The 27,105-nt window shown below is 40.3% G+C and overlaps 1 protein-coding gene across 17 annotated transcripts in view; it reads left to right on the forward strand.

Moving 5' to 3' along the window:
* Positions 1-27,105, forward strand: part of NEDD4L (NEDD4 like E3 ubiquitin protein ligase) — a 364,635-nt gene that overhangs the window by 210,976 nt on the left and 126,554 nt on the right. For 13 of the 17 annotated variants that reach the window (XM_054460560.2, XM_054460562.2, XM_063653750.1 and 10 more), the window contains 2 exons: positions 1,176-1,214; positions 4,281-4,334. In XM_054460560.2, coding sequence (XP_054316535.1) covers positions 1,176-1,214; positions 4,281-4,334 — 93 coding nt within the window. Of the gene's footprint in view, positions 1-1,175; positions 1,215-4,280; positions 4,335-7,543; positions 9,049-27,105 lie in introns of those variants that run through there. The other 4 variants (XM_054460563.2, XM_063653747.1, XM_063653748.1 and 1 more) reach the window with 3 other exon arrangements.

Raw genomic sequence — 27,105 nt, forward strand, 5'->3', positions numbered from 1 at the left:
TTCGTTTTGTGCTCTCATGTCTTGTTGCTTTCCTCGCCTGTCATTTCCCATGTGCATTTCCATGAAGCTGCCCTCCGGGACTGCAGCCGGAGGCAGGCCAGGCCTGCTGCTCCACTCCCCTCCTCTTGCTCATTACCATCCTTGGCTTCATTCACATGGGAGAAAAGTATGAACCCCATTATTTAGGATTGAATTCACTGTGGAGTTGTGGGTGGGGAAAGTGCTGAATTTTTAAAAACGCCGGTTCAGTGTTGTGTGAGCTCTGTGTTTCCTATTTTTATGTTGCACTCTATTGATTTTTTTTCATCTCCCTGAACTGATCTATTAAAGGAAATAGATTGATAAATATCATTTTGACTAAAAATACCTGTCGCTGTTGGTGAAGTGATGATTTTTTTTACATACAATTTTTAAGAGCTGTGTTTAAGAGGCTTATGCGTGTGCAGATGCATGAACACACATGTACAGTCCTCCTTCCTAGAACATGCTTCCTCTTAGTTTGGGGGGATATCTGAGGACAAAAGTATCCTTGCCATCTCCTTGTGAGATGTACATTTAAGTAGATTGATAGAAAGATGAACAGATGGATGAATGGAGAGGAAGACTGAAGAATAAGTAGACAAGTATTTTTTAACCTGGTTATTTTTGGAGAAAAAAATAGTTCACTTTTGGTTTACATTTGGTCTTTTTTTTTTCCTTGTTATAAAATCTGATCCTCAGTATTGCTCTCTATAAAATGTTAAATTTCAATATTTATATGAACAATGAACACATTCAACTTTCCCCCACCTGCTTCATTACTCTGCAAAACAGATTTGTAGCAGGGAGAGGGAAGTCAACAAAGTTCATTTCCTTCTTGGTAGAATAATCATATCAATGCTAATTTCTTGAAGAAATTTTTTATATTTTCACGATGACTCTTTCCAGGCCTCTGATGTTTTTCCTTCTGGTGATAGAAGCAGTTTAAAGTTTCATATCTATGAAGCATCTGTTTCATAAATACATTCCCTCCCCCTCCAGTTTGGTTTATACGCTAGTCTCAAATAATTGACTAAATGCTTCTCTTAGCTTTTTTTAATCAAAAAAATGTTTATGCAAATATGTAGACTGTATTGTACTAGTAACTGCTAATGTTTGAAAGACTAAAAGATACTACAAGATAATTTCTCTTCCAGACGCTGAACCCAAAATGGAATGAAGAATTTTATTTCAGGGTAAGTTTTTCATTGTTTGGTAATAATTGTTATTGGTACGTCTAGGTCGATTATCACAGTCAATTCATCTTGAGGAAAAGCTCTTACATGTTTAATGAGAAATTCCTTTTAGGATGGAAAATAGGCAGCCTCCTAATGTATCCCAAATTTTGAAAGACTAGAAGTAGTGGTCACAGAATCCAGACTTGTTTCATTGGGGAGTGTTTTGGAGAAGTCAAAAGAAAATTACCCAAACACCATGTTTCATCTTTTGAATTCAAACCTTTCTTTAAGAAATAAGATAAAATATCATTTATGAGAGTAGTTTAATTCTATGAGACGGGTTATGAAGTATTTTAGAGAGAGTAAAATAGTAGAGGCAACATGATTAAAAAGAAACATAAAAATTACCAATTATATTCTAGTTAGGGAGGAAAATTTTGGTAACCGAAATACTCAGTGCATATATATGTGTATAATATAAAATTACTTCTGGAATCTAAATACAACAGAATTAGGTAAGATTTCCTCAACCTTTTATATTTAATATTCAGAATAGCTATATGTCGAAATGACTGAAATATGTGAATTAGCAGAGATTTCTGCTTATTGAACATTTGTGGTTGTTGCTGTGTTTTACTACTGACATTTTGGAAATATTAGACTGCTTAGCTATTTAATTGAAAGAAAGGGCTTTCTCTTCAAAACGAAGGTATCTTAATTGTATAGCTGTGATATTAAAAACTGCTTACCTCCAGAAATAATCCAGGTCTTCTGATTAGTGCAGATTTCCAAAGGCCAATATTGCCATGAGGCCCATTATAATTGGTCCTGATTTCTTCCTCTCAATCACAATAGTATTTTTTGTGCTCCAAACTTGGACTACTACATACAGCATCTGCTTTCCATTATGCTCATAGCTGAAATATGGCACTGATATTTTCATACTTGGTAAAATCCTATGTACAGCCTCCACCAGATGTATTTGAAATTACCCTGTGGAGGACTGAAAAGCTAATAGGAGCTGATAGATGCTGTTGGCCTTTAGTTAACTCTGAAATATAGCTTTCCACTTGTGAACCTCCAAAGTGTTTAGACTTCTTTCAGTGGAACACTGGCCACAGTTACATAAATGTTAATACATCCCATACTTTTTTCAGCTAATCTTGGCAGTAGGCACATTTAAGTTCTATTTTTGTTAGTTTTTCTTAAGGTTTTTTTGTTTGTTTTGTTTTGTTTTGTTTTGTTTTTTGAGATGGAGTCTCGCTCTGTCACCAGGCTGGAGTGCAGTGGCACAATCTCAGCTCATTGCAACCTCTGCCTCCCAGGTTCAAGTGATTCTCCTGCCTCAACCTCCTGAGTAGCTGGGACTATAGGCCCGTACCACCACGCCCGGCTCATTTTTGTATTTTTAGTAGAGACGAGGTTTCACCACGTTGGCCAGGATGGTCTCAATCTCCTGACCTCGTGATCTGCCCGCCTTGGCCTCCCAAAGTGCTGGGATTACAAGTTCTTAAGGTCTTTATATTTCTTCATTTTACAAATCTTTATTGAGGGCCTATTATGTGCCAGCTCCTGCCTGTAGCCTGTGGTTGCATTGGTAAGCAGTGTGACCCTTCATAGAGCTTCTAAACAGACAGCAAACCCCATCTGCTTGTTCTGTCGCTAGGCTGCAGGCAGACCACGGGACCAGAAGCACAAGCTGAGCTCTCTGTGCTTGTATGGTCAAGTGTTATTTCATGCATTCCCCTCCATGAAGCAGCCAGGGCCTAGGTCACCTCTCTGGCTTTACCATTTAGAGCCTTTGTGACCCTGGAAGGGCCACCTGAAGACTCTCAATCTCCCTGGGATCCTTATCTCTCACATAGGAGAGAGAATCCTTACCTGGAAGGGTTGTTTCAAGGATTTGCATGCGATGCTGTAAATGAGAACATGTAGCTCTATGTCACACACATGGTTGGTGCTTAGTAAATGATACCTGAGTTTGGAGGATGATATGGGCCATTTTGGTGAGGTTTTGGTAAAGAAAAGGAAGCAAAAAGATATAGAAAGCCCAGTAGCTCTGTCATTGCCTCACAGTTCCAGGTGTCTCTCATGGTTCACAGCCTAGGCTCTGGAGACAGGCAGCATAGACCTAGTGCAGGTCCTGGTTGCCCTACACATTCGCTGTGGGCTCTTGGGCAAGTTACTTCACTGGACCTCAGGGTCTTGGCTCCTCATTTATAAAATTGCGTGATAGTTATACATCATAGGATTGCTGTGAAGATTAAATGAGATCATGGATTGTTGATATTTAATAACAAGACAGTGCCTAAAAAATAAGTGCACAGGCTGGGCACAGTGGCTCATGCCTGTAATCCCAGCACTTTGAGAGGCCAAGTCATGCAGATAGCTTGAGCCCAGGAATTCAAAACCAGCCTGGGGAACATGGTGAAACGTCATCTGTACAAAAAAACACAAAAATCAGCCAGGCATAGTCCAAGCTACTCAGGAGAGTGAGGCAGGAGGATCAATTGAGCCTGGGAAGTTGAGGCTGCAGTGAGCCATGATCATGCCACTGCAGTCCAGCCTGGGCAACAGAACAAGACCCTGTCTGTCTCTGTCTCTGTCTGTCTCTCTGTTTGTGTGTGTGTTTGTGTGTGTCTCTCCACACACACACACACACACACAGATACACTCGTAAGCTATTACAATCTTCTTCATTATTTTTATCATTACTATTACTGCTATCAGGCCTAATAAATATCCTCAGGCATAGACATTTTTTGATCTACAGTCATGAGAATGCCTTGTATAGAGGTTAGGAACTCTTTAAAGCTATTTACAACTATCCTTTCTTATTTTAGAAAAACAGCTAAGAGCCTTTTCTTCATTTGCTATGCCTAAATTCGGAGCAGAATAATATAGAAATCAGTAATAGGAAATTTGATTTAGTACACATAGAATTTCCAGAACAGTAGGATAATTGTTCATATTATACAATTGAGTTGGGCGCATTGTAAAGCAGTATGTTATTCTTTCTGTTCCTTACGTCACTGTTCAAATGATTCCTGCTCGTTTAACAAATACTATTTATGTTCCTTATAGGTAAACCCATCTAATCACAGACTCCTATTTGAAGTATTTGACGAAAATAGACTGGTAAGTAGATGCCTGTATTTGAATTTTGCTTCATTTTTTTATTAACTGGATTTTCAGAGCAGCGTCTTTAAAACTTTGTGTTTATGTTGTACTTATTACAGTATATGTGCCCAAAAAGAAGACTGTTTTTGTCCCACTACTAGTTTGATGTTCAAAATCCTAACAAATACTTTTATGTTGCTAGGATAAAAAATGTATTTGTATGTGTGTGTATTTTTATTGCAGTTAATGTTAACGAAAGCCACTGGTGATAGTATCAGCCCATATGCTCATGCTCTAACGTTGGGAATACAGAACGGTAGGCAGATCTCTAAAGAGGCCATCAGGAATGTAAACAAACTTTGCTCGGTTTTTAAATGAAAGCCAGGCCATAATACTGGGATGCATTCAGTAGGAAATCTATGGTAATTCTCTCAGGGAAAATAACAATCTAATTAACAACGTATAGCAAAAAGTGAACCTACATTTAGCAGGTAAAGTCAAGCTGTATTTTAAAAGTGGTTGCTTTCTCAAGAGAGAACCTTAGAAAGTACCTTTAAAGAAACAAAGATATGCCTGAGGCATATAACAGATATAAACTAACATTTTATATATAGATTGATGTATATATAATATGTTTATAAAGATCGATACATACATAACTGAAATAATTATGATTTCATTTTATTATTTTTATTTTAATTTTTTTTAGAGAAAGGGTCTCCCTCTATCGCCCGGGTTGGAGTGCAGTGGTAGCTCACTGTAACCTCAAACCCTTGGGCTCAAGCAGGCCTCCAGGATAGCTAGGACCACAGGCATGAGCCACCATGCCTGGCCAGATTTCATTTTAGAAGTGGAATTTTTGAAGCACATTTTGGTTTCTTAACTAACTAAAACATGTACATCAAGTAGCTGTGAACCAGGTGTTCCAATTATGAAAATGAACACTATCATGTTAAGTCCTTAAGGTACCTTCAGAAGTGACACTATAATTCAGTGCAGTCAGTCATTCTCAAATTTACCTTCCCTGAAACTTGTATGGTATGTTGACTGGTTAAAAGGTGTTAAGAATCCTTTCTGCAGAATTCAATTGAAACTTCAGATTTTTAATAGCTGGATGTTAATAGAATATTTGAACTGGAGGAGCCTTATACAATAACTCATTTAACTCCTGTTATTATAGATGAGAAGAACCAGGTCTAGAGCCTTTACATAAACACATCAGTCAGTGGAGGTGCCAGGGTCTGACCTGCTGGCCTCCTAAGTCCCAGCCCAGTGGTAGTTTGGGGATGTGTTGAATCTCATATGATTGGTATTATTCTCCAAAAGAGAAAACTAACAGATTCTGGCCTACCGTCCTAGTATCTTTTCCATTAAAGTATGGGATGTTGGGTGATGAACAGTCGTACAGTGTAACTAAACCACTTTTGTTGTATGCATAAAAGTACTTTCTTGTGAGATTGGATGAGAGATTCTGCTGAGGGTGCAGTTCTTGTCTCTCCATCTCTCATCCAGTGAGGACCAAGTGAGTTAGGCAGTATTCAGTAGTGTAGCAGTACGTTCATTGAGACATGGGTGGTCTGTAGACTAATCCTTATTCTGCAATTACTGAGTATAATATCTCTTGTTTAACATGAGGAAAGGGTCAAATTTGAGGAAAAATGGCCCTTGTTTGATGTGTTTTAGTTCATTATTTTCTTCTATTAAGAGAAATTTACTGTTAAAAAATTGTTTCCCATTTCCGTATCTGAAATAATGACTGTAGTTGAGGTGATCTTGCCCTGGGTCTGAAATTATACTTCCAAACCAAAAAGGACTTTGAATACAAAACTTTTAAGAAATCTTGTATGAATACAAGCTGTATCTGAAAAATTGTGTTTTATAATATTGATGCCTAGTTTTGCCCCAGGCCATCTGCAGTGTGGTTACTATGCAAAGAATGCTGGTGTTGCTGTTTTTTTTTTTTTTCTTTGTTGGCAATTAACCGAGCAGAGACAATATGTGGCTATGGTAGTACTTGGAAGTTCTAGCATTACACAGACTAGCTTCCATTTCTCTCATAGAGGTCATTTTTGGCATTTAAAACACATGCTTTTAGAAAACATATTTGGATGTATGTAAACACAGGGTTAATCCACCACACCCTGGATGCTAGAGCTGTTGACAAAGTCATGCTTTGCAGATTTTAAAATAAACTTTTTGTTACTCTTACAGCTTGGTATTTTCCCCTCCTATTTTTTTTTTACCCCCTCTAAATAAACCTCTTTGTTAAATAATTGATGTTTCTGGATCATAGAAAATAGTAAGTTTAAAATACAGAATATTTCCAAGCTAACTACAAATCTGATGACAGTTTTTTGAGTGTGCACTTTTCCTTTTATTTCTTAGGTCCTTTTTGGTCCTTTGCAAACATAGCAAGATTCCATATTTGTGTCCCAACTGTGGTAATATTGCTGACTTCTTACTGGAAAACAGTCAGCTCTAGGCAGCATTTCTTTTGTATGGTATTTAAGTTAAATTATTACCAAAAAAAAAAAAAAAAAAAAAAGCCCACATGCACTCCCTTCTTCAATTTTCCTTTTGTTTTTTGTTGTTTGTTTTTTGGTTGATGTTTTCTTTCCTACGTGGCATATGGGAGACAATGTTTTCTCCAGCTGGGCTCCTTTTCTCTTTGAAAAGGAGACACTTTGGTGTCTGCCAGTCATATGTGAGCTACACACACGTATACACCTTTTAAATGAAAAATGCTGGATAGCAGGAGGCCTCTGCTTGGCCAACTGGTTGTGTAGCAAGTCGGGCCCCCTCCCCTCCACTTAGCTATTTCGTTACTTGTAGATCCTGGTCTAATTATTTAGCATTAAACGGACACTAACTCTGTAGGGTGTGTAATCGTATTTATAGTACTGTTTTATTAGTTTGCATTCCATCCTGGTAGTGTAGTGATGTCATAAATAACAGAAACATGGTATCCGATGCTTGGGAAGGGGTTTACCCGGTGGCCAAGCCATATTTTACTTGTCATTATTCCGTGTGGTGGAAGGTGGAGAAATACCGTGTGTGCTGTTAAACATGCCAGGTCCCTGCACTGGTTAGACAGAGTCTCAGTGCTGTGCTCCGTTGGGAAAGAAATGCCCTGCGAATGTGATGTGGTTTAGATTTATAGCAGCGTGGCTTGCAGTGTGTTTGCTGCCTTAGTCAGCTGTGAGAGCGCCCTGCTGGGGCCACTCCTTTCTGATGGAAAAGCAGCAGCTGGGAAGGTGCTGTTTCAGGCTCTTGCTGTTTAAAAAAAAAGAGCGAGTGGGGGAAAACTCCGCTAAGTCCAGAAGCTGGCATTGGAGGGGGAGAGCGCGGTCATGTGGTTCTGGCCACCCTACCCTCTGTCACAGTGTGGATGAGAGCTTTTTGCTCTTATCCAATCATGCCTGGAATGCCGCTTGCCACTTGGGTTATTTCTGCTATCTGTCGCTCCCGGTGCCGCAGTGCTAACAGTTTGGCAGATGGGACACTTTTTCTTGGAGTTTGTGTCTTCGGTTTGTGACTTCTGGCAGTGCCAGGCCTGTTGTTGCCGCTTGCCCTCGCCCTCCTGGCCCCCCTGGTCACCATGGCCCATCGGCTTCGGTTTCATTTTGGCTCTGGTCGCAGCAACACAGCCCCCGAATCAGAGATCCTAGACCAGGAGAGAGAAGACGACTTCTTCATGGCATTCCACACCCTACCGCGGAGAAGCAGCCCGCACCCCTTCGCCCAGAATGGAGGGGAGGACGGCGGCGGAGGCCTGCAGGGAGGCGTGGGCGCGCTTAAGCGGAGCTCGTCCATGTTCATCCCGCAGCTCCTGACCAGCATCGACGCCCGCCCCACGTGCAGCTCCTCCGTGCAGATCTCCCTGCAGCGCAAGGCCGTGGACGGGGCCACGGACGGCTGCGGGCCGCCCGAGGGCCCCGACGATGGGCCTCCGTGCGCCACGCCCGACCCCGGGGACCAGGCCTCCGCCACTGCCACCACGAGGGCCTCGCCCCAGAGTGGCTCCCGGGAGCCCTCGCCGAGGGACACCCCCGGGAGCTCCCCTCCGAGGGCAGCCCGGGACCCGGGAATCCAGGTCAACGGCACGTGCGGCCGCCGCGTGCGGTGCTCCGGCCCCGTGGACTGCGGGGAGGAGGCCGCCCCGGGCCTGCGCATCCAGCACCGCGCCTCCAGCGCCGACGTGCGCCAGGTGAGGCTGCTGCCCCTGGGCCCCGATGGCCAGGGCAGCCCGGCCGCGGCAGAGCCCAGGCGCTGGTCCCTGCAGCACGTTCCAGATGCTTCTGGAAGCTCCGGGAAGCGGTGTTTTGTCTTCCAGTTGCAGCAGCCCCAACAAGGCGCTCCGGGGCCAGGCAGCGACCTCAACTTTGGCTTCACGGGCACAAAGGGGGACAGGTTGGTGAGGTATCCCCGCATTCGGCTGGAGAGGAGCACCTCGTACCCCACGCAGCCCCGAAGCGAGCGAGGGAGCCCCACGGAAGATCGGGGAGCCCCGGAGGCACCGCCTCGGGCTGGCAGGATGGCTCCCGAAATCCGGCGGACGAACTCCGCGGAGAGGACTCCGCAGGGCCAGGGGTGCACATTTAAGATCAGGCAGGATCAGAACGCGGGGCAGCAGCATTTTAGAATTCTTGTCACCCGGGGGCCGGAAGAAGCTCCCCAGAATCCCGAGGAGAAAAGCGCCAAAAACCCTGTTTCCACGGGCGCTGACACCACGGTAAGTTCACGGCGTGTTTACATGTGTTTACTGATTTCAACCTCGATGCTTACTCTGCGGAGTAACCAAAATAAAACCTCATCCTTTGTTCCGGGAGTTTCCCTGCTTCAGGCCAGTGGATCTGAATTTTTGGCCGAGTTCTGGCACGATGATTTGTGGTCCAGTGTTTGGTGCGCAAAACACCATTTCTGCAGATGTCTTCTGTAGGTCCTCAAAGTCAAAGAACTTTGTCTGTTTGGGAAATCCAAGCAGAATACCTTCCCCCTGCTTTTATTTTTCTGAATAGAAGAATTTCGAATAAAATTTATTACTTTAATCTGCCAAAAAACAAGTCAGTGCCCCAACGTGCTGATGTTAGAATTGCATTTAAAAAGCTGCTTGCAAGTATAGCCTGTGACAACACTTCAAAAATAATCAGTTCTCGGAAAGGTGAGGATATTGCAAAGGACCTGAGTTTCGTCTCTTAATAGTTAAAATAGGTGAACGTAAAGTTTAGTGGAATTTGATTATCTGTCATGGCCTTTTTGCTGTAGGAGGTCAGGTCAGTCGTTGTTATATAATTTGCTTTGTTTTTTGTCCCATTAAGTAATACTGAACGAGAGTAGGGTCACTTGTGGGATAGTGACATTACTATCCCACAAGTGACACTGCTAAGATACTAACAGATGAGTTTTTAAAGCATATTGTGTTGTGGCCCAAGGCTAGGGGAAACTGATGGGGACGCGTTAATGGTCAGATGGCATGGCGTGCAATTTAACACTGCGCACTTGAGTGTCCAAGCCGAGGATGCTGTATATAGAATTGTAAGTACCCTGTCTCCAGCTGTGGAGAAATAGACGCCTTAGAACAGATTCTGGCCTTCCTGTTTCTCTGTTCCTGATCGCTCCCTTTCAGTGAAATGGAGTAGAGAGAGACAGCTGCACGCTCCATCGACCAGGCATATGATGACTCTGCAGCTTTCGTGGTTTAGAGTGGGATGAAAAGTTTAATCAGTTTGGTTTCTTTCACTAGTAATCACTAGCCAGTGAGTGCTTTCTCTTAAAGAACAAGCTCCTTATATTTTGAATTGAATATTTTTTCTCCTGAATTTCGTGTGACTGCCAGTTTGAGGATATGATTAGTAAATGTCTGGGGGACTTTCTGTTTGGATTTCACTTGTGAATTGTGATTTTGAAAAGTGGGTGTCTGAGTATTACTCTAGAATTGTATTGTCTTTTATTGCTTTGTGTTCAGAAATACGTTTCGTCTTTCAAGTAAACTTTATCACTCCTCCATCATTGGTTTTCATCATTTTGAAGATACAGTCAGATGCTTAATGAAAATTTATTTGTCTGCTTCTCTTTCCTTTCATGTATCTCTTTCTTTCATTATCTCAAACTCTTCTATTGGGAAATGGCTAAGTGCTTTGCCTTGGTCTGAACCTATACCATGTATTACACAATGGTACAAATTTTGACAGAGTTTTGATATTATAGTAGCCTTTAACCCCCACCCCAACAAATTACCATCATGACAGTTGTAGGCTTTGTTCGGCAACACAATTCCATGCTGAACTTGGACCACTTACCACATGAAGATTGACAAAAATATATTTCCTAAAGTTTGATAACTATTCAATTATATTACCAAAAACTGAAATCACTTTGCAGTTCAGATGTGGAGGACAAAGGGATTCATACAATTAAACTCAAAGTTCAAACCTATTTGGTTTGAACTTTCAAATGTAATTAGAAAACAAATCAAATAAACTAAAACTTATGTGTACCTTGCTTAAAAGGGCTATTCTAACTTAAAAGGACTATGTAGTGAAAAACAAGTTTCTACACATTTGGAGAATATAAATTCTGGAATAAAGAGCTCTTCTTGGAGAGTAAGTTCCAACTAGTGAACAGTAGTTTGCATTTTCATATGTATGTATTTTTGTACACATACATAAATTAGTACGTGGTTAGTAAGCTGGTTTTCTTTTAAGCAAAACGATTTTTCTTTAAAAAACAAAACCAAAACTGGTCACATAACAAAACCGCCTGCTCCATTCAGCAACTTTGTATGCATTTCATATGGACAGGGGTGTTAAGTTTAGGCAGCAGCTGCCACTGCCTTACTTATCTTGAAGGAAAACATTCACTTGGGCGTCTACAGTCTGGCTGCCACCAAGCTTTTTTGGCGTTTCAAATATCCACTGCTTTGGTCTGAAGGACATTACATTATTAAGTTTACATGAAAAATTAGCTAGAATCTGTTGCATTTTGGTGGTGGAATGATATGGAAAGTCTTCCTAGATTTGGGAATACCACTCAGGATTCATTTGACAGTGTGCTCATATTTCATAAGCTATACTTTAGACCTTATTACAAGATTAAGTTGTTGAGTACTTTTATCTGCGCCTCCCAAACATCCTGCTGTGACTAAATCTAAAATGTAACATGACTCCAAAAAATGTTAACCAACTAAATTATTAGAAAAAATACAGGGGAAACCCTTGTGATGAAAAGTTTTCCATCTGATCTATCGCTGTCAGTAGACAAGAATTCATTCGTATAGTCATCAATTATAATCAGTTAAAAATTTTCAGAATTGTTAGAATTTACCAATTCAGGCTGTGGCAGTCATTAGCAGTCATTTAGTGAGTAACTTAGTTATTTTCTTATAAATTAGCTTTTGGGTTATTTGGTTCTGAGCCTCTTAACTGCATTAGAGTTATTCTGAGGAAGTTGGACCAACATTTACCAGCATTTGTGCCCCCTTTGTATGCTATTTTGTGCATAATAACTGTGAAACTCTGCATTTTACAAGCTTGAGGAGCCAGTTTTCTAATCTCATTGGTGTTATGAAGTACTCAAGGTCTACTGTGTATATAACATTACACCTGTTACTTGGAAAGTTTCAGGGACTATCTCAGTGTCTTGCTGACACAGTTTGTAATGTAAACGGAGGAAGGAGGGCCCACCCGGACAAAAGCAGTAATTCTAACACCTACTGCATATGCTATTGGAGAAGAGAGCATTCTTTCAGCTCAAGCTCTCTGGACTTTCCTCTGTGTCCTCTCAGTGGACACATACTTCACAGGAGTAGTGTAGTAATCTCTTGTGATTAAAAATTTCTTTTATTGAACAACAAAGGAATATCCAAATTCTTTTCATTTGGGGAAACTTTGAGTCTCTTTTACAGAAGATGTTTTTAATATACGGCCATTTTTTGACATTAATATTAGTTGATGTCTGTTTTTACCCTAAAAATAACTCAAGTATCCAATGTATTAACCACCCCTTTATTTTAAAACATAACAACACAGGAGGCTAAGGTGGGAGGATTGCTTGAGCCTGGTAGTTTTGAGATTACTTAGTTTCTGCCACTGCTCTACAGCCTGGGCAACAGAACGAGACCTTGTCTCAAAAAAATAAAAATAAAACATAATATTGTAATGGATAAGAAAAACAAGTAACATTCTTTTCATTGACTTGGTTTCTGATTGGATTCTATCAACTTTCTTTCTTCTCTCATGTATAGTAATGCTCTCTCTTAATGTGGTCTTAGAATAAACCAATATATGTCTTAAAATGTCACCTGTTTTCAGGAATGTTTTGAAAAGTTGGATAGGCAGTGCACAAGGTTGACACCGATATGTTTGTAAACAGAAACTGTACATGGCTTGCAGCATAGCTCATTTTTCTGTAGCACTTCACAATTTGAAGAATGCTTTGTTTATTTCACTTAATGTGTATGGCTGTCCCATTGTGGAGGCATTATCTCATTTGCCCCTCCCATGTGAGATAGTGTTATTTCACTGTTTCAGATAAAAGGATGGATACCGTTGTTAGGTGTAATAACATTATGTGTATATCATAGTGTATACTATGATATCACTTTGTGCACCTATAATGGGAATGTGTATTTATGTGTGTGTGTATATTTGCACAATTCAAAAGTATATGTTAAGCCAAAAAGCAGTTTAATGCTTCCTGTGATGTGACAGTTTTGTTGAAAAGTTTAGAAGTGGTAACTTCATTTGGTGTCTTGCAGCACTGGCCTGAAGGTGAGAGAAGGTTTCTTTGGGGACCCAAAGAGCCATCCTCTGCAGTTCACTAGCTTTTGATCCTGGAGTACTTAGACTCCCTCTCTAAGCCTATTCCTCATCAGTAAATTTGAGGATAAAAATGTCCAGCTCGTAGGTTCATAGTTAGGTTTAAATGAAAGTGTCCATGATTCATGAACCAGGTATCTGTAATATACAAGTCTTTCCCCTAGGAGGTTAATTAGGTTAATTGTGAACAGCCATTTTTTGATCAGCATGGCATTTAACACAAGGACAACATGCATTTATGGCATACCTGAAAATGTTTAATAAATAGCTTTGATGCTGTTTCTGTTGTCATCTCATCTTTCCTAAGTATTTGTCCCTAACACCAAATGCAGTCTTGGAAAAGAATTGCTTCCTGAACTGTGCATTATAGAAAAGGACTCGTAAGTATTGTGTTGATTTTGAAGTCTTACTGTGTTGATTTTGAAGTCTTATAACATTTTGGCTTGCATTTCTAGCATATTTTTTACCATGTCATTTTGCTTTAATATTTCCAGTGATTGAGTCTACTGTTACTTTGGTATAGACTGAGGCTTTTGAGAAACAATATAGTGTTATATCTACAAAATTTCCACATTGTATGACTTTAAAATGAGGGAGATATTTGGGAGTATGTCTTATTTTAAGATACTGTCTTTTAGGGAGTTTTTGTAAATGGTGCAGCTGCTTCTCTTGGCTGAGCCTGGTGATAGAATTCCTAGTCATTGAAATAAATCTCTAATTTTATAATACATATTGATAAGAAACTTGCTATCTTTTCATAAAAGTTCACAGTACCAGAAGAAATTTACTTTATGTAAAAACTACCTTAAAATGTAATAAATGTTGGATAGTTGAATGGTTTCTGGATAGTTGATGAATATTTCTGTATAGTTGAGGCGAATCTAAATGGTAATGCTGCTTGTGCAACTTGCAATGATCTAGCACATTTTTTAATAAAAATAATTACCTGCATATTACTGTGGGCGATACAGGTTAGCTATCCTAAATACGTTTTTACCTTTTTAACTCTTAATTATATTAAGCCATTTGCAAGAATGGGAAAAAGCAGGAAATTCATAGGTGGTGTTGAAATTGCTGATTCTACACATAGGTACCAGAATGTCTACGTTTCCTCTGTAAATGTCAAAGGAAACTTTGGAAACCCACCTCACAGTTGGCTGGTGATTATTCGGACAGGTTATCATCCTGTCTGCAATCTTCTAGTTCTCTTAGTTCATGCCAAGCAGCATGATAGTCCATGTCCTGCACGAGGGAGAGCACCAAAACAGCCTTCACCTGCTGCGTATGCCCCACTCTGAATCAAAAATTAAGAAGGCCAAAGGACGGAATGTGTTAAATATTAGCAAAAGCAGGTATTGCAGAATGTCTATACATTTCTGGGCAGGTGGAGATTATTGAAAGATTTTTAGAAATAATCTTCACTCACCACATTCCAGTGCCAGGCCCTGGACTTTTGTCTCTATTTGTGATAAAATGTTTTTAAGAAATGCTGGCTGGGCACTGAGGCTCATGTCTGTAATCCCAGCACTTCCAGAGGCTGAGGCAGGTAGATCCCTTGAGCCCAGGACTTTGAGACCAGCCTGAGCAACATGGCGAAGCCTCATCTCTACAAAAAATACAAAAGCTAGCCAGGCGTGGTGGCCTGTGTCTCTAGTCCCAGCTACTTGAGAGGCTGAGGCGGGAGGATCTCTTGAACCCGGGAGGCGGAGGTTGCAGTGAGCTGAGATCGTGCCACTGCACTCCAGCCTGGGCGACAGAGTGAAACTCTGTCTCATTAAAAAAAAAAAAAGAAAAAGAAATAATCTTCTCTTAGTGAGCCTGATGAATGCATAATGTTCTCACTGGAGTTCTCCTTTGGAATCTCTTGATTATTCCGCTGTGGCTTCCTTGGGCCAACTAGGATACAGAGGAGAATAAATGAGTAACTCAGTGAGACAGGTGGCCTGATGTGAGTGGGCCTGAAAGTTAGCCCCTGATGTCCTGGCTGGTTTCATGCCGTGTCCCAAACGGGCACTTTCCTGGTCTCTAGGCATCACCATGTTTTGACAGGAAGCTTAGTTTCTTTCAGGATGGAGGATGGAATCGATTGTGTTTCAAGAAGCCTGTTTTTTATGCCCTGACAATTTTACAACCGTGGACTGTTCTGACACTTTTGAGTACAGTGATTAAATCTCTGTGAAGGGACAGGTCATGAAATCAAATAAAAAGACAGATCATAAATTGAGCTGGAAGGGGGCCCTCCTCTCTCTGATTTGACTTGTTGCTACACTTTAGTATTCGGAAACTTTGTATTGGTTCCCTTAAGTGCCTGCACAACCTCCCTATTTCTGGAAACCATTCAGTGTTTGTTTTAATGTTAAGCATTATGCCATGTATCCAGTAAGCAGAGCAGAGTAAATTCCTCCAGGTAGCAAGAGACTGGAATTTCCCCCAGGCAGATCAGCTTTTCACAGGTTCCTAGAGTTTACACAGCCTTCTTTTGTAACTTAATTTTTGTAGATCACAGTGAGTCAGGTGACTTTTACTTCCTTGTATAATAACTTTGAGGAGCCTACTTTCAACCCACATCATCATTCATTATCTTGCTTACTTCTTTCTTGGGGGTTAGATGGGCTGGGGTTGTTATTAAGCATGTTAAATACTTTGAAATTCAAATCGTTTCTGATAGATTTAGTTTCTCTTCTATTGGTCAGTCGAGAGCTGGTAGACTTTTAAAATACATTTAATGACTCACACATGTCATAACTCATCCATTTCCTTGGCATTTTCAAGCGTGATAATAAATCCTACTTCTTGGGCTTTTTTTTTTTTTTTTCTCTCTCTCTCATGTTCTTTTCAAATGCATGGTTAGGTAGTTACCTCATGAAGGAAAACAACTGTTTTGGTCCAGATTTTAAAAATTGAGTCGAATAGAAAAGGTGGGGTGGAACCAGAAATACTGAAATATAGTAATGTATATTAAGCTCCAACCAAACAATTTAGCACTTCTTCAAATCCAGGAGGTTTTCTGGCTAGGAGTTACATTGCAGAACTAACATGACTCTTAAACTTTGTAAGGAATTTGTCACAGTTGAACACTGGAAACTACCAGCATACCTCTGGGCTTCTTTTGTGTGGTCTTCCTCATGAGTTAAAATGCCGTAAGCATAGTATCTGTTCCATAGGACCTTACTGATTATGCTTTTCCACTTGAATAAAAGAGATATTAAGTTGTAATAAAACTTTAAATATTTTAATTTAGTTTGAATATTTAAGTTCAATTAACCTCTTACTACAGTAATTATCTTTTTTGCTAACTTCTTACTACAGTAATTATCTGCCTTTATAAAATCCAGAAACGCTGTTATACACATTAGCACACATTATTAGGTGCCCAAATGCCAAGGCTAAGGACACAGCAATGCTAAGGACACAGTGTGCCTCAGGCCTGCCTGCACCCTCGGTTGAAATTATATTAGCAAGAGAAGCTCCTGCATTCTGCAGTATGGCATTTTTCTCCAGCTAATGTATGCAGGGGTCATTTTTAAATTTTAGATTCACAGGTTTACAGAGCTGTGAGTTGCCTTGGAAATTATGCAGACCAGTTCCTTTAATTTTAAAGATGAGGAAAGTGAGAGCTTTACTTTTTAAAAATTGATATATAATAGTTGTACCTGTTTATGGGGGTACATGTGATATTTTGTTAACATGCATACAGTGTGTAATGATCAAATCATTACATACTGAAATATTTGAAATATCTGTCACTGCAGACATTTGTGGCATCTGTGTGTTGAGAACATTCCAAATCTTCTAGCTGTTTTGAAATGTATAGTAACTTCTTATTAACTGTCGTGCTGAGGACATGGACTACTGTGCTCTTGAACACTAGAACTTACTCCTTCATCTGACCGTATTTTCGTACCCATTTACCAACCCTGAGAGCTTTACTTTTTCTGTAATAGAGAATATTATTTTTCTCTCTTGAGTATGAAATAATTATTTTTGAATAATCACTGCACATGAAGCCCTATCCTTCTTGATGTTGGAAATATAAATACTTAGGGAGCTTGGTTTATAGAGCTTTCAGTTTCACAAACAGGTGGGACAGCTGAGGTGAGACCTACCTAGCGGAGGAAGCCTTACTCCTGATAGCAGGCACTAAACAAGGCATTGGGTGACAGATTGCTTATGCACAGGCTGGGAGGGACAGGAACTGTGTCATGGAGGGGCAAGACTGGAACTAGATGCTGAAAAGTGACCAGATTTGTCTCGGGCCAGTGGGAGGGGCCTCATTGAAAGACTGAAGGTAGATGTGCCTCCCAGGGATGTGGTGGTCATATTGGCTCCAAATTGCCTTGTTCGTGATTAGCAGGTTTCAGCAAATTATTTTTCATGTGAAACATTGCTGAAGATTTCTTGGGTGTGGCTGTCATCCCAAACAATTCCTCTCTTTTCCATCAAATGTGGAGTTGGATGAATTCCTTCTTTGCTGGCCTGCCTTCCACAAAGCTGTTCTCTGAACACCTGCCAGGCCATGCTGAGGACAAGGAAATACCAAGGCACAGTTTCTGCCATTTAATGGTGGTAGCAGAGACCCAGGAGTGCAATGGATTATTGTCACTTTCATTATAACATCATAGTATAGGATCATAACTGGAACAGAGAGGATGAAGCTTTCTTTTGGGGAATTGAGGGAGGGAGACAGGGTCTTGCTCTGTTGCCCAGGTTGGAGTACGGTGGCGTTAAGATGGCTCACTGCCACCTTCACCTCCCAGGCTCAAGTGATCCTCCCACCTCAGACTCCCAAGTAGCTGGACCACAGGTATATGTCAACACACGCAGCTAATTTTTTAATTTTTGTAGAGATGGGGGTCTCACTATGTTGCCCAGGCTGGTCTCAAACCCCTGGCCTCAAGCAGTCCTCCTGCCTTGGCCTCCCAAAGTGCTGGGATTACAGGCATGAGCCACTGTATCCAACTAAGTAGGCTTTATTTATGGAGTTTATAAAGAAACTGTTTATATATACAGTGGAGAATTTATCCTGAAGAAAAACTAAAGAAATGAATATTTTAAATACGTCTCTGCATTTCTTTTTGTTGGATATGACATTTATGTAAGAAAGATGTTAATCTGTATGATATGAGACATGTTAACTACGTATGGTACATATATTTAAATATTATATGTACTTAGATTTAGCAACAAAAAAGGAAATATAAACCATATTTCCACCATTTGAACAAATCGTATTCAATTATATGCGCATATAACCATTTGAAAAAATTATAATGTTGATCGGATCTACAACCTAAACCAAGTGCCAAATTAAATTGGATAAATAATTTCATATAAAATGTTTCACATCATAGAATAAGCAGTGAAAATTGAGTATCAGATCTGTGAAGGATGATACATTTCTAACCTTAGAAGCAGAAAAGGAAATCACAGAAGTTGGATAGATTCAGCCATATAAAAGTATTAAATTTCTGAACCATGAAAAAAAATAACTAAAATGAGGGAAACACCAGATGTTTTTCTTAGTGATTCATGTAAGTTCTCATATGTATATCTTTTCAGTGTCTAATTATGTGCCTATTTTGGCCAGTGGGTTTGTATCTCTGTAGTAAAGTTTTAGTAAATACTGGAGAAATACTGAGGTTCCCCCACTCCAACTCTTTCACTCCATTGCGAAGTAGGTCTTGTAAGTGAATCACACAAAGGGATTAACAAGAAAGACAGAAATGTCCAGCTCCCAAGTTCTTCATTATACTGTTGTGTTATGCCAATAGAAAATATAATATATCAAATTGGAGAACTTGTGGTTGAAAATAATATACGCCAATTGCTGGTGGCAGTATTCATGGATGTGACTTTGGAGTGATTTTTAAACACTTAAGTATTTTTAAATGATAAGACCAATTATAGGTACTAAGATTCTTGTGTTTTGAAGTGTTCGAGTTAATCCAGATAAAGTTACAAATCTAAGCAGACACCTTATTAAGAGATCATTATTCTCTGCTTTTAAAGTGGACTTGCTTTCTATATAGTTATGAAGAACAGATAGATAGGAATGTTTTAAGATTCCTGGCTACTATTAAAATAATCTGGTGACTACAGTTGTATCTGGGTCTAAGGCATTAGACTTTTTGGAAAATGGATGCTTTTAATCTTTCCCTCCGTATATTTGTCACCCAGAATTTTAAAATTTGGAAATTTCATTCATTCAGTCCAGATAGAGAATTGATCAATTGGCAATTGGAAATTTCTTTCATTCAGTCCAGATAGAGAATTTATCAATTGGCAATTTTATTATTTTTCGCTTATGAAAAACTCTAGGGTTACAAGAATATGCTCCTGAAGTTAACATGATTACTTTTAAAATGTCTCAATTCTAATGGTTAGGTATTAGTCCTCTGAGTTCCGATTGCCCCTTAACTTGGATCTTAATTTACAATTTACAGAAAATTGTTCATATTTCATATTTTAAAATCATGTACTCTAAAACCCTATTATACTTGAAATGAAGACCTGTTATGTTATACTAGAATCTCTCATGAAAATGTAACAGTTCCCAAGGAACTTTGTTTCTCTCTCCATGGACAACACTGGCTACTACTGGATGGAGGGCCAGGCAGGAGTTGAGAGGCCTTTGCAGAAGTGCATGTTGCCTTAGTATGTGGCAGATCCTGGTCCCTGGCCTATGCTGTTTCCCTCCACACCCTTTCATTTCTCCGAATACCAGGAAAGATCGTGGATTGTCTCGGGAGTTAGTCTCCCCCTTAGTACTTATCCTGTCATTTTCATGTTGCAATGCCTAGAAAATGGGAGGTTTTTCTTCTCCTTAAGGAAGTGTTATTTCAAGATGCTTTCTGCTGCCTGTGTCATGCCAGGGCGTGGGTGGATATATTTTTGCACTTTTGCACCAGCGAGTCTGCTTCTGATTTGCAGATTGCATGTATTATAAGGCGTATTGTCCATTGATGAATAATGTGTGAGCATTAAAGCAAAGCTGATACATAGCTTTTAAAATAGCTCATTTATCCTGCAAGCTTCACCCCCATAGAGAGGCAGGCCCTTCAGAAGCGTTTTCCAGGAGCAAGGTTTTTGCATGTTTCCCTCAGTTTTGGAGGTCGTCGTTTTTTGCCCCTACTGTAGGGGCCAAGGGAAAATTTGCTCTGCGCCTTCTGATGGTCCCCTGAAAAATCAACTGTCAAAAGCCCGATTAATAGGAGAAATGGCATACAACTTTATTAACGTGCATGCAGATTGATTACCCCAACCCCCCAATGGGATTCAGAAGCTTCTATACCATCCTGAGGTTGTAGGAAGAATGGGGCCCAGAGCCTGACCAAAAACAGGGTATGGTGGTCAATCAGGTTATGGTGGCAAGAAAGATTCTTGGAGGGAGAGAAGAGGAGGCCTGGCTAGCAGAGGTAGCCCTGTTGTGTAGATGAAACCTCCTAGGTAGCAGCCCTCACAGAGAAGAGAAGGCAGATGTTTCTTTCAGACCTTTAAAGGTGTCAGACTCTCAGTGAATCTTCCCTAGATCTGGACAAGGGAGGGCCTTAGAGAAAGATGGCCTCCCATCAGTGCAGTTTCCTCCCCAGGTGCAAATCTCCCCCCACAGACCTGACCTCTGAACAGCCATTCACAGTGTATCAAAGAGGTATATTTTGGGGTGAAATATTTTTATTCCCTTCACCCCATAGTTTATCATGTGTTTCCTTGATGGGCTGAGGGCTTGACGGATGAGCAGATAGACAGACACAATCTTAGTTCATGGAAAAGGCAAGAATAGAGATGGGTAGTGGAGAGTTTTTAAGTTGCTGCTGATGAAATAGACACTCCTTTGTCTCAGCTACTGAAAATTTTCTTTAGAACGTGGATTTAAATAAAGAAATAGGCATCATGCTTTGTAATGAAGTCCTGTGGTCATCGTACGTGGTCACAGTCAGTTTATCGTCAGGCTTCTTTAAGCTGACCAGTTAAGGTTTCTGCAGAGGTTCTGAGTTTGAGGGAGGAGAGGAAGTCCTCGGGGAGGAGGGGAGCCTTCTATGGGAGACAGTGCTCCTGGGAGCATTCTTTCAATCTGATAGCCACGCAAGGGTGATGACAAGGTATGGCCTTCAGTGACTCAGAGCCTCCTCCCTTCCCAAGCCTCAGGCCTGAAAGTCTGATGATCCTCCCTGGCAGAAACCTCACTGGGGATTGTTTTTTCCTTTTGAACAGGTTTCTTACTTTGCCTAATATGTTCCAATCTTCTGTCAGTGGCCAGGTGACATCTGTTGGAATGCTGATGTGTGTTGCCAAGCAAAACAGATGCAGGAAGACTTGCCCGAAGTGAGGGAAGAGAGGAAGGAAAGGGAGGAAAAGTGGGAAGTAGAGTGTGTTGGCTGGGGAGATGTGATCGAGCAGTATTTATCTATAGAACAGATATCAAAGATTGGATAAATCATGGCTTAAAACTCTCAGAAAAGCATTCTAGGTTCTTGCAAATCTTTGCAAGGCTACTGAATGGCTCATTTTTGATTTCCCACCCTGCATTCAGAGTGGTGTTTAAATGGCTCACTGCAGCAAAAAGGATTAGGTATTACCCTTGTGCTCAACACAAGTCTGTGGTCAGCAGATTTTTTACTTTATCCTAGTTTATTGATATTTCTGTCAGTGAACAGGTTTAACTCTTAATGGAATAGAATCTACCAAGAATAATGCAGACTGGATAAAAAGAATCTCACTGATTTTGATTATTTAGCACATTAAAGGGGACCGCTGGCCAGAAGTAGATGGATTGCTTGGGGTAGGAGGGCATAGTACCCAGGTGGTACTGCAGGGGTTCTGATTTTCAGTCAGGGTTGAGAATAACTGATTTAAGAAGTTAATGCTACTGACAGCCTAAACCTGGGTTTCCTTGATAACCTTTGGTGTAAATACTGATTTAATGCATTTTTTTCTCACCCACTTTTCCTTCATCACCCCAAATCCATATTGTGTTCACATGGTTCCTCTTTCTAGAGGTGGGAGATGTCCTTTTATGGCTCAGAGGTCCACAAAATACCTTGCTTCCATTCAAGCAAGGTTGTAAAATACCTATGCATTAAGAGCAGTCCAGTTGAATATTTGCAAAGCGTATATAAAAGAGCTTGTCTCCTAAAATAACTGAAATGAAAGGATTAATTTTCTCAGTTTCCTACTGCAAGAAGTGAGTAAAAGTGGAATTCCAATTCTAGCCATGGCAGGACCAGTCTATCCTGTTATGTCTTGTGTGCCATTACCACTTTTCTCCAGGTAACTAAAGTATCTCTCTGCTGTAAATATTAACTGAGTGCATTTTTGTGGCTTTTCATAACTCCACTTCTTGAAAGTGTTGGCCAGTTGTCAAATTTTCATGAATTTCAGAGAAGTGGGTAATAGGTGGTATTTAAAGCAAAGTAGTAAAGAGGAAAAGGACTGAAAAGGTAACCTGGGTCAACTCATTTTTTAGGGCACACAGAAGTGTGGTAGCAGAGCCTGGACATCAGGTGGCCTGAAGCCCCAACCACCAGCTCCCCCAGCACAGGAGAGTGCAAACTGTAGCTCAGTCTTGGCCATCTGGGGTCTTCTGCAAATGAACTGCCCATAGTCTGGCCAACAGTTCACACTGTTGTGTTGCTGTCTTTCATTCTCTTAAGTAGAGCGTTCTGAACATATCTGAACAATTTTTTGACATACTGTTACTCTCCTAGCCACAGGTTATTTTATGACCTAGTCATTCTTTACATAAATAAACATTTATCAACAGTGTTGTCTGGGCCTAATAAGGTATATAGCATGCTTTGTTTCTGCATTAAAGTTCTTAGACCGCCATGATCTTGAGATGTTTGCTGCTTATTGTTTCTTTCTGATTTCTATTATCAGTTACCACTTCTTGTGGCTCCAAGGATAGAGGCCAATTCCCTCTTCTAATTTGCTGCTTCTCATCTGCTTAAAGTTTAGGTGTTTAGTCAAGCTCACTAGCATTGTTTATAAAGGAAGAATAAATAGGTTGAGAGTGAGGACTTAGGGTAGTTACCTTTTTAATAATGTATATGATCTGTCTTTGGTCTTTCTCTCTCATATCTCTGCTGATTTTACTCTCATCCTCCTGGAACATCTCTGGAATCAGATAGATTTTTGTAAGACTTGGATGTAAGAATTCAGTGGGATAATATATGCCAGCTGTTTAGCCTAGTGCTCGGCACATGTTAATGCTTAATAAATATTAGCTCTTCTTATTATTGTTTTTTCCCTGAAAGAGAAAATCTTAATTCTTCACAGATGTTCAGGAATTGGATATGTAGCAACCCTATCCACTGAATTAATATCAGCAAACACATTTTTAATTCATCTTGATTTTTATCTTCATCTGGATTATGCCTTTATCCCTTTAGGGTTAATGAGTTTCCTACTGTACTGTTATGGAAGAACCCTGAAAAAAAAAATCAATAAAATGTATCCTTAAAAAAGATTTTATGATTCACTTGACTACCAGGTGTCAGCAACTTTTATTTTTATTACTTTAAGTTAGAAGGACTTTGAAGGCGTTCATGGTTTATTCTCTTCTTTTTTAAAGGCCAAACCAAGATCACTTTTTGGTAACGGCTACCTTTCCTCTGAATGTATTTCTCAAAAAGTTCTTTCTGGTTTTTATTAAACCCAAACAGTTGTTATAATTTAAAAGTTACCCTTTTAGAGTGAGATTAGCTAGAAAAGAAATAAAGGATTATTTTAAGTAACTCAGCAAGTAACCTTTTCCAAGAAGCTTAGATTATAAATTAACAAAAACCAAATCATAAACCATGATGTATGGTTGATTGTGGGTTAAGAATTTTATCAACAGTTTTGCTGTTGTATGTACCAGTCGTATATTTTACTACTGAGTAGGAGAAAAGTCTAAAAATCGAGTGAGTAGTTTTTCCCTAGCTGATTATCATGTTTGTTTGATCATTATATTAAAGTGCACCTTTTATTTTTCATTTTGTATGTTTTCCCAACTTAATAATGAATGTGCTTTTCTCTAATCTAATCTCTGAATTTCAGGAGTCTATTAATAAAGTATGTGTAAAGAATTAGTTGCTAATTTTGGATGTGGCTGAAATGAGATTGTCAGCAAATTACAACTTCAAGCCTAGGACTGCAGTGTTATGGATTGCACCTCATCCTTGGTTATTGAAGATATATTCAAATTTTATGAAAAATAGAAAAACCTTATTACTTCTGAATTTTTCCACAGGTTAGACTTTCCTTATACTTTTAAGATAGTAAAAGTGTTATTATATAAGATCATGGAAAGTTTGTCTTTCCAGACCTATTTTATGTTCAGATTTTACAATATTAAATTCATAAGATAATAGTAGAGACTAGAAAACAAATCCTCACTGATAATGAATTTCCTCACTGAGTAGTAAATACAAATGAATATTTATTTGTAAACCTGGGTGAGTAAGTAATAGCTGTTCAGTGATATTGATGGAAGGAAATTAATATTATTTAATCCAAAGGCCGGGCGTAGTGACTCACACCTGTAATCTCAGCGCTTTGAGAGGCCGAGGCAGATAGATCGTTTAAGCTCAGGAATTCAAGACCAGTCTGGGCAACATGACAAAACCTCGTCTCTACAAAAAATGCACAAATTGGCCATCATGTGCCTCTAGTCCCAGCTATTCAGGAGGTAGGAGGATCACCTGAGCTTGGGGAAACTGAGGCTGCAGTGAGCTGTGATTACACCACTGTACTCCAGCCTGGGTGACAGAGCGAGACCCTGTCTCAAAGAAAAAAAAAAAATTTAATCCCGACCTTCCTCCAAAAAAGAATAAATTAAGTCCAGAAAGTTTGGTGATTCACTTGCTGTTGCCGCCTTTATAAACATAAAAGTCAGTAAGGCTGAGGGACACTTCTGAATTCCTTCTGCTGTCCAGGTACTGTGCCAAGTTCTAGAGATGCAAGTAGTACATAAGACAGGTGTGGCCTCTGCCCTTGTGGAGACTGCAGACCGTGGCTCTTTTTTATGAATGGTAGAGACACTCATAAGTCAAATACCTACATATTTTCATGAATGTGCCAAAGGAGGCAAACAGGAAGCTGAGACAGGAAATCATGGGGAGGCCTACTTGAAGAGAGGTAAGGAAACCCCCCCATCAAGAGTGGCCTGTAAGCTGAGGCCTGGGAAGGACCCCTGTGGGCATGGCCAGTGGAACTGTGGCGGAAGCAGCCGCTCACCCAAAGGTCCTGCACTGGGAAGAGAGTCAGAGATGCTGGAGGATCAGAAAGGGATCATCCAAGTGAGTGGAGGAGACAGTGGTCCAGATGAGCTTAGGGGAAAGCAGGGGCCCCTGGATTGTTCACGTTGTAGAACACAGTCACGCATCTGATATATAAATAGCATGGAGATACCCTCAGTAGATGCAAAACTCAAATGAGCTCAGCTGCTCTGAAGCCTGGGAAAAGTCAGCAATTTTTAAAATTATGACGCATCCACATTTTCACAGGAAAAACAAAGACTAGTATCTAACATCTCCTTTGGTATTCACAGAGGATCTCTCTCTCTCTCGTTGTTACTCTTACAAATGATAGGAGGCCACTTTGGTTTTCCAAATTCTGTGCCAGATATCTTGCCTTTCCTGAGATATAGACACAGTAGAGTCAGGAGTGTGTGTGAGGGTGTGCAGACTTCTTTTTATGTCTTTAGAATCCTTCTTCACTTTTGAATCATTTGATCCAGGAGTTTAAGGCCTTTTCATTTGGTTCATTTGTTGAACATAAGTAACTGTGTTCATTATGCAGGCACTGTGTCATTGTTGACAATTTGGTGTTGTAGATTAAGGCATCATGACCATGTAACAAGTTGGGCAAATGCACTTATCCATTCAGTGAGCTCTAACCTACAAGGTGTTTTGCTTCAGACCAAAATGGTAGACTGCAGAACCTTCGGCGTGGATTTTAGGTCTATCTTTAAAACCATAGGTAGAGATTATATCTGTGTGTTCTTCTTTAATTAAAAATGGGAAAATGATGTGACAGAGCAAAGATGGCCATGGATCCTTTTTATCCCTCTCCCATCCACACAGAGAGTTTATTTCCCCTCCCCTGGAGTCCAGGCTGGCCTTATGGTTGCCTTGAGGTGATGCTGGGCCCTTTCTACGTGTAGCCTTTCAAAGGACTGGCAGCTTTCACTTCCTTTTGGAAAAGATTGCTTTAGGGATCCAGCTGCCACCTGAAGGCCCTGAAGTGAGCCGCGTAGAGAGAAGTTCCAGCTTTCTAGCTATCTCCAAGTGTCAGGCAGGTGAGTGAAGCCATCTTGGATGTTCCAGCCCATCACCATCCAACTATAGTCACATAAGAGGCCACTGATCGGCCCAGTCAGTCTCCACATTCCTGAGAGCTAGTAAGTGCTGTCGTGTTGAGCTCTGAAGTTGTAGACTAGTTTGTTAATGACATATAACCAAAAGAGAGAGTGTCCTTAACATTTAGTCCTGGGAGGTTTGAACTTTGCCTCCTCCTGTAGGTGAGCTCCCTGGAGTGTGGGATGAAGGAGTGCTTGGCCCAGTTGTTTTCCCAGAAGCTGGAGGAGGACAGCCATGCACAGGATGTGTAGACCAAACAGTTCAGGGATGCACTTGGCTTAGACAGCTGATAAACAGCTGCAGTGCCCCCAAGGGAGTTGAAAGAGTGGGTGTTTTGTTGTCAGGAGTAGAATTATTCCACTTGAAGGACAGAAGATTTGTAGTTTAAGGAAATTCACCATATTCTTAAAAGTTGCAGAAAGAGAAGAGTTCTTAGCCTAGGCCTGCACCAAGATCCAGTTCTTTTTAATCTGATTTAATAGGTGGATGACGAAGGACTTGTTCCCAATAATAAAGAATAGTTCAATAGGAGGTTGGTAGTCTTAATTGTCCTCCTTGTCGAATCCTAGTGAATTTCACATCAGATATTGTGTCCTGTGAGGCTCTATCACCTTAGCACTTGGTAATAAGTTT

This window comes from Pongo pygmaeus, chromosome 17 (genome assembly GCF_028885625.2).
Source record: "Pongo pygmaeus isolate AG05252 chromosome 17, NHGRI_mPonPyg2-v2.0_pri, whole genome shotgun sequence".
Lineage (NCBI taxonomy): Eukaryota > Metazoa > Chordata > Mammalia > Primates > Hominidae > Pongo > Pongo pygmaeus.